Source organism: Falco rusticolus, chromosome 16 (genome assembly GCF_015220075.1).
Source record: "Falco rusticolus isolate bFalRus1 chromosome 16, bFalRus1.pri, whole genome shotgun sequence".
Taxonomy (NCBI): domain Eukaryota; kingdom Metazoa; phylum Chordata; class Aves; order Falconiformes; family Falconidae; genus Falco; species Falco rusticolus.
The window spans coordinates 2,912,999-2,926,519 of NC_051202.1; the positions used below are offsets into that span (position 1 = coordinate 2,912,999).

At 60.7% G+C, this 13,521-nt stretch overlaps 1 protein-coding gene across 5 annotated transcripts in view; it reads left to right on the forward strand.

The window, feature by feature from the left end:
- Positions 1 to 12,748: 12,748 nt before the first annotated feature.
- Positions 12,749 to 13,521, forward strand: part of IGSF9B (immunoglobulin superfamily member 9B) — a 39,725-nt gene continuing 38,952 nt past the window's right edge. For 3 of the 5 annotated variants that reach the window (XR_005107822.1, XM_037410010.1, XM_037410013.1), the window contains exon 1: positions 12,749 to 12,943. Coding sequence is in view for 4 of the 5 variants with exons in the window: in XM_037410010.1 (XP_037265907.1) it covers positions 12,880 to 12,943 (64 nt within the window). In the remaining variant the exon portion in view is untranslated. The remainder of the gene's footprint in view (positions 12,944 to 13,521) is intronic. The other 2 variants (XM_037410012.1, XM_037410014.1) reach the window with 1 other exon arrangement.

Sequence of the window (13,521 nt, forward strand, 5' to 3'; positions counted from 1 at the left end):
TCTCCTCCTGGCTTCCTCAGTACTGGGTGTTAAGAGGAAAGGTTGGCATCACTTCTGCCTTTCAGCTCTTGGTTTTCTTTATGGAGCTGATTTTCTGCATCACCTTTCCGTGCCAGTGCCTGCCTGTCTCTCCCAGTTCCCACTGTGCTTGTGGCCCATCCCAGGCTCTTTCCAAATCTGCTGTGATGCCATTGCAAACAAGTGGGTCCAAGCTTGTTTTTCCAAGTTGGTGTCAGCTGCTCTTCAAATCAAGGCAAATGCCTGCGGGTTATTTTTTTAAAATGGCACTAACTTTGATTTGTAATTAAAACACTCCATTTAATTAGGCGAGTACGACAGAACCTTTAGAAACCTGACTATTTTTATATATTTACTCCCCTTGTGTTTTTCTTAGGGACTGGAGTTCCAATTAAAACAACCTCCTTATTAAATCGTTGGCTCTTGAATAAAACCAGAAGCTAAAAATACAGCAAGGCCACCGAGCTGCCCTCCCTGTCCCCACACCTCTCCCTTGGACTGTCGCCTCTGCATTGGTTTTCTCCCCATGAGCTTCTCGAGGCACTTGGTTGAGCTGGTGCAATCCTGGTGCTTGACTCTCTGGCTTTGCTCCATCGAGCTTTCTCCTACCTCGTGCCAAAAGTCTGCCGGCTTTGAGTGCAAATGTGCCCAGAGCAGCTGGATTGGGATGGAGGGATGGGTTTACTATGGGGCTGGGCTGTGATGTTGCAGCTGGTTTTCTCCCACCTCATATTTTGGGGAGCCTTTGGAGGTGGCTTCACCCTGAAAATCCCATTTTGACATGTCTCCAGCTGTAAGATGATGCTTGCCATTGCTGTAGCAGGACTAGGGGGAACAGTTTGCTTTCACTCAAAACATTTCTGTGTGATACATGCATTTGCAATATAGGAACAATAGCCGTCCTGCCAAGCTAAACATGAGCTGTTCCTGAAGTTGTTGGCATTTTGCTTTTTGCCAAGGGTCTAGAGAGGAGGCGGGTAAACAGCTATCAACTCTGAGCTGCAGCAAAAAGGTGAGTTAGAAAAGGGGAGCTGGAGGCTGGAGAAAATCCCCCTGCAAGCAGCCAGGTTGCAGCAGCAGCAGCAGCCGTTGCTGCTTGTTTGCCCTCGGAGCCAAGAGGACGTTGCGCTCGGGGAAACCAAAGGATGGGCCCTTGGTTTCCATGCACAAACGTGCACACCGGGCACCCTCCTGCCCCGGTTTGCCCTGGCAAGGCCAAATCCTGCCCGGTGGTGGCTTTGCCGGGGGAGCTGGACTGCTGAGGTGGCCCCCCAAGCACTGCGCTTGCTGCGAGCTCTGTGTAACGGGGAGGTAATTTCCCAGAGGTGCCTGAAGTTGCCTTAATGTGAGCTGTCAAAATGATGTACAATTGCGCTGGGCTCCCTCGCTCCCCCTGCGTCTCCTGTGACAATTTTGTCAAAGCTCGTTTTTGAGAAGCTGTTGTGACGGGGTGCTAATGGCTCCTTCCTCATCAGGCAATCGCGGGCGCCGATGTCCCCAAACGCGCCGAGCGGAAGCTGCTTCTTTCTGTGATAATTAAGAAAAATGATAATAACAGGCTTAAAGGAGAGCAACCGGGGCTCGGTGCCGCTGGGTACATTGGCAGCTCACGTGTCCCCGGTGATGCTCACAGCCTGCAAAGGCCAGAGGTAGCGTCTCCTCCATGGGTTGGGGTCAACCAGCTTTTTGGGAGCATTTGGCGTCACCAGGGCAGCGCACGCTGCACCTCCAAGGGTTTGCTGGGGGCACAGGGCTGGAGCTGCCCCCACAAGAAGCGAGCTGCCTCGGCTCATCTTAATGAAATGAGAGGTTAAAAATAAAAATCAATAACTGCCAGATTATCGAGATGGGATTAATATCAATTTTAAGCATGCCCCCCCTCACCCCAAGATAAAAAATGACCCAGCGTAGCTCAGCTAATGAGATTGGGAGCCTCAGCAATCAAGGCGAAGGATTAGAGATGATCACAATAAATCCCAAATGATGAGGGACGTTGCCAAAGTCTATCCTTGGAAGACCCCACCAGCATGGACCTGCCCATGGGGGATGCTCGGGGCTCACTCTGCCCTACCCTGGAGCTGGGTGCTCCGACCTGGCTGTGAGTTTGGACATGGGCTGTAGTGCTCGGCACCTGCTTGGGTGTTGGAGCCCCACACCCCATGACACCTCGCTTTTGCACACCATGGTCACATCCCACCTATTTTTGCAGCATCCCGTGAGTTTCAACCTCCGTCCCTGCTGCCTCGGGCTGCCAGGCTGGATCAGCACACTCCGACGTTGCCTAAAGCCTGTTTACCCACAGCCCTTGGGTAGCCCCAGCCGTCTTCTCCCACAGCCACCCATGGTCTCCAGCTGTGCTCTCCCTTCCCAGTTGCCGGCTTAATCCCCATGTGTGTTTTTAATGCCTCTGCATGTCTCTAAGCTCTTCTGTACCCAGAAGCCAAATGCTCCTTGTAGGATTCAGATGTCTCCCCTGTGGATTAGATGGGATGGCTGCAAATTCCTTGTAATTTCCTCATGTGGGGTCTATTATCTGCTCCTGGGAGGTGCAGGAGGAGGGTGCTCAGGGGCAGCACCCCCACCCCCCCACCCCCGCCGCCCTTTCCCATCTGTGTAATGCTGGGCCAGGGGGAGGTTTAGCCAGTGATCCCTTGTCAGGGCTCTGATTCAATTATTCCCTGCTGCAGCCTTGCCTGCGGCTACCGGGGAGCGCAGCCCTGGGCTGGGGTTTGACTCCTGGCGTGGTGTGATGGAGAAAGACAACTCATCCCTGTGCCAGGGCAGGGGAGGACCATGGCCTCCCCATCCTATGCAGGGCTGAGTGCTCCCTGGATGAGCTCTCTCCCTTCCCAGGTTAGCTGGTTCATCAGCTGCCTGCACTATTAAATATCACTGCCGCTTAATTTAGGTGGCTGGGATGCAGCCCTGGTTACAGGCTGGATTTGCTGATTCAGCAGGTTGAGAGAAAATCCTTTCCCTTACGGATGGGAGTGGGTGCTGGGCAGAGGGGGAGGAGGTTTTGGGAGAGAAGTCCTTCAGCACTGGGGATTTCTGGCTGATCAGGGCTGTGTGGTCCAGGAGCTTGATCCTTGCTGCTGGTTGTCTTGTATCCAGCAGCCAGAAAACAAGTGAGCTGGTGCTTTCAGGTCCTCAAAGGTGTTTGCTCTATCCATATGGCTCTAGGGATGGAGAGCATCAAGTGAAGGCGACCCTGTGTATCCCACATCTCACCATCCGCAGTGGCATCCCCCGCTGCGAGACAGCTGCTGCCTTCCCGGGGGGGGAAGGGGGGGCGGGGGGAGCCCAGATTTGTCTTTCTGATGCCTCAGTCAATGGCATCGATTGGGCTGGAGCGAAGAATCGATGGTAATTTGGTCGGAGGGCTCAGCGTTGGGTGCAGGAGGAGTAATTAGAGCAGCAGAGGCGGCGTGGGCCAGCTGCCACAAGGTCGAGGTGCTGGGGGGGCCACTGGAGCCCATTGCCTGGGGAGGGGCGGAGGGATGGCACGGAGGGCGAGGGGCTGGCTCCTGCTTCCCCAGCAGCTGGGATGCCCTTCGGCATCCAAACCCCCACCAAGGCTGGCAGGAACAAGGTGTTTTGCCCTGCTGAGAGCTGGCTCCTGAAGGCAGGCGCTTTCCTAGCATGCTTTCCCTCCCTCTTGCCACTGGAGCAGCACCTCCAGCGCCAGGTGGGGCAGAGGCTGGGTGCTGGGAGGTGCCTGCAAGGGAGGGACCTCAGGGTCCCACTGCGCTCCCCAAGGAGCAAGTGATGGGGGACCCCGGCGGGTTTCACATCTTGATACAGGCAGGGGGAATGGGAAACATTTCCCTGCAGCTCACGGAAATGACACCAAAAAGCCATGAGCTGGGCTGCAACGCTCGTGTGCTGAAGGTTTTCTGGCTCTCCCTTGCCCTTCCAGCCTGCCTGCAACTCGCCGGCACATCCCACCCACACAGAGCAAGCCTGCTGCTTCCCCCAGCTCTGCCTTCGCAGGGGGCTGCGGTGAAATGGCCTTTCTGCTCTTCCCCAGCAAGAATTACGGGGCCATCTGGATTTCAAAGAGCAGCCGGGCAGCTGGTTTAATTGGAAGCTGTTCCTTGCAGAAGGAAGGAGGGGGCTCGTGCCTGATGGACTCCCCCAGCTCTGTCCTCCCGTGCTGTCCATGGGGATGCTGGAGAACTGCATCCTGGCTGGGCCTCGGGGGATGTCTGCATGCATCCGGGCTTGGGAGAAAGCCGGGGGTGGTTTTCAGCGCTGGGTGGGTGGAAGGGAAGGGAAAGGAGGATGTAAACTTGGGGAAAAGGTCAGGCATGCTATAAATATGTGGCATCCGGGGAAAGAAATGTCAGTGTGAGGCAGTAGCAACACACCAGTGTCTGAGATGGAGAGAGAAATGATTGTTATCTGGGGGATCAAATCCACGGGAATCGGGGCCAGGGCAACAGCGGAGGGGGCTCTCCCTGAGTCTGGTGTGTCAAAGCGTGGCTGTTGTGTTGCTGGGGTTGTTATTGGGGGTGCTATTGCAGCTGAGAAGGGTTGAGGGCACACAGCAGTCGCAAGTCGCCCAGGCTCTTGGGGCACCGAAAGTCGTCCTGCTGCTCTCTGATGGGGTGAAAACAGGCTGGAGCTGAGGATTTCCAGCTGCTCCGCTCCCGGGACCATCCTCAGCCCTTTCCTCCATGAAGATGAGTAGATGGAGGGGCCTTCATGGTCCTCCTGCCCAAGCTGGGAGCTGGTGGCTCAGGAGAATGATGCAGGAGCGGGTGAGCATCCCGGGGGGTTTGCTTTTGGGGATGGGGGAGAGTCAGCATCCCCTGGAGCTGTGCCACCTTTCCAGGGGAGTAAGACGTGCTCCCCGGGACTGATTGCACATTTGTCCCCAAAGTGGTCTGACTCGCTGCCTAATCATCTTCCCCGGCAGCCCTCTGAATGCAGGGCTGATTGCTGCCTGGCGGGGAGGGAGCTGGGGAGAGGGGGGAGCCGACTGGGGCCAAGCACAGCTGCAGGGAAGTGATGGCAGCAGCCGCCGCGCTGCTCCCCATCCAGGCTGGCTCACTGTGGGGGGGTGGGGGTTCAGCAACGAGCTGAGGACTAGCCAACTCATCTCTCTAGTTTGTGCCAGTCTGGGTTGAAGGAATGGTCTCAGGAGTGGTGTGTCCCATTGGAGCAGGGTCCTCATGCCCCCAGCAGGGCCCTGGGGGGCTGTCACTTCTCCCTGTGGTGGTGACTGCCTCCTGGTCCCTGGGAGTGCCATGGCAGGGCTGTAAAGGGTGACCTGGGGGGTCCCTGGATCTGCAGACTCATTCACTGCGTTCGTGATTTCTGGCCGGTGTCTTGCTCCTCACGGCTGCAGTGTCACCTGGTCATTGCACCTTCGCCCCCCAGGTCTCTCCTGACCTATGGAAGGCTTCAGGCTGTTGGGGCGATGCCCTGAGCTGTGGGGGCACAAGGTGCTGAGCCCGGAGCCTCCAGCAGGACTGAGCCACCAGCCCGGGGCTGCATGCTGTGGGGCAGCAGGGGAAACAGGCACACCGTGTTTCCTGAGCCCTTCATTGTGGCGTCTGGGCTGGGGCTGGAGGGCACCCACGCAAGAGCTGTGGCCTCTTTTCGCTCTGCCTGGGCTCAGGTGCGTGTGCAGGAGCAGAGAGCTCGGAGGGCTGTGGCCTCCAGCATCCCTGTTACAGGTTCTCTGCTCCTCAGGTGGTTGTTTTTTGTGGGAGGTGACGGGAGGGGCTTGGCTGGAGGGGCACGGCTGGTCCCCCCCTAGCTCTGCCTGCTCCATGTAGCCCCCTCACTTGTTCCCCACAGCTCAGTTTCTGGGGGCTGCTTGGCATGGCCGTGGGGAAAGTGGGGATGGTCTCCAGCTACCTGGTCCTCGGGGGCTGCCCTGAGACCCGGCTGAGCCCCCACCTGGGATGCTCGGTTTGAGGGAGGGGAAGCACAGTGGCTGGCGCAGCTTGGGCAGGGAGGTGCGTGGCTGCGGCCCCCCACAGCCGCCGTCTGCTCCCCTCCGAACAAAGGCGGCTCTGAGCCTCCCTTGCCTCTTGGCACGTTACAAGAGAGCCCTTCTCTCCGGCAGAAAAAGCCCTTTCCAAGCCTGGCCCCCACTTCCCCGGGCGGGCTGCAGTCTCCTTCGCTGTCCTCCGCCAGCCCTGCCTGGGTGGCTGGAGCCCAGCCTGGCACCTGCCTGCCCGTCCCCTTCCCGGGGTGCTGCGGGCTCCAGCTGTGCTGGGGTCCCCAACATGCTTGTCCCCTCGTAGACCAGCACATGCCCTTGTTGCTTGGATTTTTTGGGGGGCAACGCTTGCATGGCAGAGGGTCCTGCAGCCCGGTGCTCCCTGCCTGGCTCCGGCAAGGGTTCTTGGGGATACACTGTGTGCACGGGGGGGCTCAGCGTGCTGGTCAGCCCCCACAATTAGGGGTGCCTGCTGGCCTGGCAGCAGCCATGCAGGGCTGCGGTGGGCTCCGGCCGTGGGCACCGGGGAGCCCAGCACACCCAGCTGCAGCAGGGAACAGGGAAGGGGGAAGAGCTCCTGCCACTGGTAATTACCGGCAAGGTTGATGCCACATGATGCAGGGACGTCAGCAGAGTGTGTCACAGCTGATGACACGCTGCATGTGCAGGGGCTGGAAAGGATGCCAGGGCGAGAGGTTGGAGCACCGGGACAGCAGCGTCTGCCTCACGGTGCTGAGCCAGCCTCACTGCCCGACCTTCAGTGAGTCACCTCTCCTCCCCGGGGGTGCCATAGCACGGTTGAAGTGGCCCATCCCACCCCTCTCCCTCCAGGGGCTCAGCTCTCTGGCTGCTGCCCAAGCCCCGTGCCTCAGTTTCCCCACGGTGCAGGGGAGGCGGTAGGTGAGCAGCTGCCGTGGGGCTGTGCCCCTCCCCCCCCACCCCCCCGGGAGAGATGCATGTTCCGGGCTTTTTGGGGATGTGTGAGGGGAAGCCAAGGCAAAGTGTCGTTACTCATGGCGATGACAGCGCTGATGACAAGTCCCCCAGCCCCCAGGAGCACGTGCTGTGCCCATGTTCCCTGCACGGGGAGGTGTGTTCCCAGTGCCAGAGAGGCCCAGTGAGTAATGGGGTGGGCGGCAGTGCCAGGGTGCCGTGGGGGGGTGGGAGCAGCAGCACGGTGCTGCTGGGCTGCAGTCGGTGGCACCAAGCAGAGCACTCTCTGGCATCCTTTTAGGGCTGGGGGGGGGACGACTGCTGCCAGGGAGGGATGTGCCCCACCGTTGGGCAATAGAATGAGGGGTTACAGCACCAGCGTCGGGACAGTCCCCCTCGTGCTAAGGATGAAACGGGTCCCAGGGGAGGCTGGTGGTGCCTTGCTGCCCCTTTCTTGGGGGAGCAAACCCTGGCCCATGGTGTCTGGAGGTGGCTGCTGTGAGTCTGGGGTCTCCCACAGCACCTGGGCTGCATCTGCCCCAGCCAAGGTGCCGTGGAGCAGTGCCATGAGGCTGAGCCCCACAGAGCTGGTGCCGGGATTGGGATGCCCTGCACCTCTGAGAGATGTATTTTGGCTGGAGAAGTAGTTGACGAGATAAGGATGGGGTATCGCGTTACCGAGTCGGATGCTTCTTTGAGGTTAATAAGACAAGACAGACAATTGCTGCTGCTTGATCCAGGGAGTGCTGTGTGAGTGAGTCTATTAGTGGGCTGATGAGTAATCAGCTACGTTGGAGACCTGCTAACAGGAGGAAAAAGTTGTTAATGTGACTCAACTGACCCCTCTCAGCAGAAGTTAGTGTGTCTTTTCTGAAATACCACAGGTGGATTGTTCCACGACTTGGATGTGGAGCCGGGAAGGCATGGCACTATATTCCTCCTTGCTTGCCAGCCAGAGTCACGCGCCGGTGATGAGCCACCGATGATGGGAGAGGGGACAGGGAGGGAATGAGTCTAACCCCAGCTTGGCGTGAGCCGAGCCCATCTGCCTGCTCATCCTTCAGTGACTCCGTCGAGGGGTTTTTACGGTCGCTCCTGTGGCAGGCTGGCTGCGCACACAGCGACACTGCAGGCTGGCTCAGCATTCCCATGCTCAGCTCCCGCGTTTTCAGGGTTCCTGTGTGTCCCTGCCCCAAAGCCATCTTCCTCACCACGGTGGCAGGGATGGGGAGGGCTCCCTTCTCCCGGTCCCTTCGCGGAGCGGGGAGGAGGTGACAGCTGGGTGATGTGGGATGCCGTGAGACACCGAGTCCCACTTTCTGAATGTGGGCCGTTGCCTCCCGAAGTGCAGGAGGCAGCTCTCCCAGGAGATCAGGTGTTGTGAGACTCGTGACTCCAGCATGCAAATGCTGGAGGCTGTGAATAATCATGTACTTGTGCAGGGAGACTCAGCCCCGCGTGGGTTGGAGCATCCCGCGGCCGGGCAGGAGGCAGCCGAGTCCAGATCTCCTGCTCTCCTGGCCGGGTCACCGGCAGCGAGGAGCTAGGAGGAAAGCAGCACCCCAGGAAGACCCGTTTTTGGGTCAACCCCTTTCCAGCAGCAAGTATTTTTGCTGCCCTGTGTGAAGGATGAACCAGAACCCTGCAGCTCTGAGTGCTGAAAATCCCCGAATTCCCAGCCTGTACTTGTAGCTCATTCCTGCTTCTGTTGTGCCGATATCCAGACTTAAACCTCTGTCCCTGCTTCCAAGAGCCAAGTCCCAGGGAGCTGGCAGCAGCTTGACTGGGGCAGCATCTCTCCCAAACAACCACACGAAGGATGGGGAGAGCCGCATCCCCTGAGCCTCTTGCTCCTGTGCTAATCTGAGGACTCCTGCCTCATCTGTCAGAGTTTCAAAAAAAAAAAAAAAAAAACCAAACCAAAAAGCAATGGCATTTTTATCCTTCTTGTTAGGCAGAGTGGTAAATTTATCGCTGGGCAGTTGTCAAGTGACTCAGCTGTGCCTGGAAGGCTGTGCTCTCTATGGCTGCACCATGGGGCAGAGGGCAAGGGTAGTTTCACCGAGCCATGGTCTGCAATGATTCCCACCCCCTCCCCTTTCTGTCCCTTTTTGAGCTGGGGGTGCCACAGGGATCCCCGGATCAGCATCACGAAAGATGGATACAGCTCAGGCCAGCGAAACACTGCTCCACCTTGGAAAGTGGAAGGATTGACCTGCGGGGTGGGAAGGTGCCGGCTCCAGGGCTGCCTGCATCCCATGGGAGCTGCATCGCTGTGCCCTGCGGGGACAGGGATGGGTCGGGGGGTTGTGTGTGTCTGGGGCATGCGTGGCTTATCCAGCTCTGGCCCATTCCCTGGCAGCTCCTGTTTCAGCATGGAAGGCTGCCTGCCTGCCTCCCACGTGATGGGCAGGAGGTGGCCGTGGCCGAGGACCTGGGTGCTCCTCACCTTGCCGTGCCGCCTGCTGCCTTCACCCGCTCCCGGCTCTGCCACCGCAGACTGACGTGAAAGTACACGGAGTGCCCTGTTCATGTAAATAAACCCAGCTATAAATAGAGAGGGAGAGAAGTGTGAAAACAGTGGGGAATGGATTTCATAAAACCAGCAAATTAGTCTGGAGAAACAAGGGTGTGAACCAGCAGCCTTGCTCCAACTTGAGCCCAGATTTCCAGTTTCTGGAGGGATGCTGGGGGGGCCCTGTGCTGTGCTTGGCTTGGGATGAATGCGCCGGGAGTGGGGCTGGGTCCTCCCCATCTAGCCATGGGCTTCCAGTGCCTCCTGCCTTGGCTTGTGTTGGTGTAGGTGGCATCAACACCCTTCTTTTTTTTTTTTTTTTTTTTTCCCTCTGAACTTGTGGAAGAGCCCGCTAAAGACATGAAGATGATCTGGCTGGTAGCATGGACCAGGATATATTGCCTCTGCCCAGATGGGCGAGGATGGATGGAGCTCTGCCAGCCCTGGGCTTGCTCCCTCGCGGGCAGTAGGTGATGGCTGGGATCTTTTGGGTGCTTTGAAGCCAGCAGGACCGGAGCGGGGAGGGTGCTGGCCAAAGGGTTCTGCCCTCCCGGGCTACTGCAAACCTGACTTTCAGGAAACAGGCTGGACCGCCCCGATGCGGAAAGCAGCTTAAACCCCGGCGCAGGGGCCATCCTTGGCTCTGCCAGCCCCGCCAACCCACCTCGCAGATTTGCAAGCTTTCACTTTGGGCCTCAGGACTGAGCGCTGAGTCAGACTTTTATGAGGTCTTGGATTCTGCTAGGGAAGCAAACTGCCCGGGAGCTGGCGTGAGCTGGGGCTGGGCAGGGGGATGCTCTCCTTCATCCCCGTGCTGCCCACCGGCTCTCACCTCACGCCCGGGGCTGTGCCAATGCCTGACCCCCAAGAAGCGTAATAGCGGGCAGAAGGTGCGGGATGCTCCTCAAACACCCTCTGCAAGGGTTGGGGGTTTGCCTCTTCCCGGGAGGCGCGTGGGCAGAGGTGGGGAGGTCTGCAGCTGCTCAGACCTCGCAGTGGGGAGCTCGCCCAACGGTGCGGGCAAGGGGAAGATGGTGAGCGCTGGGGACAAAATGGTGTGCCACTCTCTCCGTGCAAGCCTGTCCCCTCCCGGGCTGCCTGTCATCTCGGGGGAAGTGCAGTGGCCCATTTCTCCTGCTGGCATGCTCCTCGGGGAGCGAGCCCAGCTGTTTCCCCATCTGGCATCACCGGAGGTGTTTGCAGGGAGGAGAGGTGGGCTGGGATGGGAGAGCACAGGGGGACTCTCTGTTTTCCACCTCTTCTCCATTGGAGTGACCCCGATTCTCTCTTCAAATGGAGGGGTGTGCCCAGCAGGGCAGGCAGCAGGGACAGGGTGACGGGGAACTGTCACAGGGTGCAGGGACGGGGGCAAGCAGAGCGGAGTGGGAGCAGGGGGAGGTGACACAGGTGGTGCAGGGAGGCAGGAGGGGGTGGTACAGCTGGTGCAAGGGGTGGCAGTGGCACCAAGCCAGCGCTGGATGTGAGGTGGCAGGTGAGTATGACACCAGGCTGTGGCAGGTGGTGAGGAGGTGACTGAGAGGTGCATGGTCCTGGCAGAGATGAAAGCAAGCTGGTGCAGGGGGCAGGTGGCACGGCTGATGCAGGGTGGTGGGGTGACGATCCTGAACCTCTGCTGGGGGCACGGATGGTGGCGGGGATGTTACCCCGAGCTGATGCCTGAATGAAACTTTGATGTACAAGGTCACAGTGTCACCAAGCAGGTGACAAGCATGTCACCCCAAGGTGGTGCAGGGTGGCAGGGACAGATGGCACAGCTGATGTTGGTTGGGGTGGTGCAGAGCTGGTGCAGGGGGCAGGTGGCTCAGCCCATGGTAGGGAGGTGGGTAACCCTGCGAGGGTGCAAAGTGGCATTGGCATGTCAGAGGGGTGGCATGTGGCAGCAGGGACAGGTGGTAGAGGTGGGGACTGGGACCTCCCATCCACTGTGCCAGGCAGGTGGCACATCTGGGGACAGGAAGGTGACGCGGAGCCGGCGCAGGGGCACATCTGGGGACAGGGAAGTGACGCTGAGCCGGTGCCGGGGACATGTCTGGGGACAGGGAGGTGACGCTGCACAGGTGCAGGGGCACATCTGGGGACAGGGAGGTGACACTTAGCCGGTGCAGAGGAACATCTGGGGACAGGAAGGTGACGCTGTGCAGGTGCAGGGGCACATCTGGGGACAGGGAGGTGACGCTGCACAGGTGCAGGGGCACATCTGGGGACAGGAAGGTGACGCTGTGCAGGTGCAGGGGCACATTTGGGGACAGGGAGGTGACACTTAGCCGGCGCAGGGGCACATCTGGGGACGGGAAGGTGACGCTGCGCAGGTGCAGGGGCACATCTGGGGACAGGGAGGTGACACTTAGCTGGCGCAGGGGCACATCTGGGGACAGGGAGGTGACGCTGAGCCGGCGCAGGGGCACATCTGGGGACAGGGAGGTGACACTTAGCTGGCACAGGAGCACATCTGGGGACAGGGAGGTGACGCTGAGCCGGTGCCGGGGACACGTCTGGGGACAGGGAGGTGACGCTGCACAGGTGCAGGGGCACATCTGGGGACAGGGAGGTGACACTTAGCCGGCGCAGGGGCACATCTGGGGACGGGGAGGTGACGCTGAGCCGGCACAGGAGCACATCTGGGGACAGGGAGGTGACGCTGAGCCGGTGCCGGGGACATGTCTGGGGACAGGGAGGTGACGCTGCACAGGTGCAGGGGCACATCTGGGGACAGGGAGGTGACACTTGGCTGGCACAGGAGCACATCTGCGGACAGGGAGGTGACGCTGAGCCGGTGCCGGGGACACGTCTGGGGACAGGGAGGTGACGCTGCGCAGGTGCAGGGGCACATCTGGGGACAGGGAGGTGACACTTAGCCGGCGCAGGGGCACATCTGGGGACGGGAAGGTGACGCTGCGCAGGTGCAGGGGCACATCTGGAGGCCGGGTGGAGCCGCTGCAGCAGGGCGGGTGGCAGAGCCGGCCGGGAGGTGACCGGCCGGCGGAGGTGACCCCAAGCCGCGCCGAGCCGAGCCGCGCCGCGCCGATCCGGCGCACCGCCCGCCGCTCCCGGCAGTGCGCATGATACTGCGGCGCAGGGGCCCCGTGCGCGCCAACCCACCTTGAAACGGGCCCGGGCCGCTCCGCCGGCCAATCACCGCCCACTCCGCCGGGGCGCGGCCAATGGGCGGCGGGCGGGGGCGGCACCGAGCCGCTAAAGGGCGCAGGCTAGGCTGCACCCCGCACCGTGCGGCGGAGGGCAGGTGCGGCGCGGCGGCGGCATGGGCGCGGGCATGGGCGCAGCGGCGGCGGGCGGCGGCCGGCCCTGAGCCGCCCCTCCGGCCCGGCCAGCCCCGCGACGGCCCGGGGAGCCGTGCCCCGGCCCGGCCAGCCCTGCCCCGCCCCGGCCGGGCCGCCCGGCGGGCGGAAGATGCTGCGCACCGGAGGCCGGTAGTACTATGATTTGGTATGTGGCCGCTTTGGTAGCAAGTGTGCTCGGTGCCCGCGGGCTGCCCGTGCAAGGTGAGTGGGGGGCCGCGGGGGTCGCAACGGGGTTGGGTGGGGGGGTCCTCCGGGCTCGGCGGGGCGGCGGCGGGGCTTCCCTGCGTGCAGAGCATCCCCCCCCCCCCCCCCCCCCCGCCGCCGGTGTCCGGGACGTGCATGCCGCGGGCGGGGGGCGTGCGGCGCGGGGCTGGCGGCGGGAGGGGGCCGGGGGGGGCGGTGCGCTGCGGCTCCGGAGGGGCTTGTGCCGGGGCTGGGGGGGGGGGGGGGGGCTGAGCGCTGCCCGTGGCCCCGGGGGGGCTGCAGCCAGGCGCCCGCTGTGTCTTTATTCCCTGCTGCAGGGGGAATAGAAAAAAAAACCAAAGGGAAATACAAGCTAATAAAAAGATAATGTAATAAATAATAATAATAATAATAAATTAGGCTAATAAATAATAATACTAAAAAGCCGCATCTTCCCCAGGCGCGCAGCGGTTTTTGCAGTGACCTCCCAAAGGGCAGCGGCTGCGACTCGGGAAGTTGGGGAGGCAGGAGCTGGTGCGGGAGGCTGGGCAATTCCCTCGGGAACAGGCAGCCGGTGCCGGCCCTGGCGGGGGGCA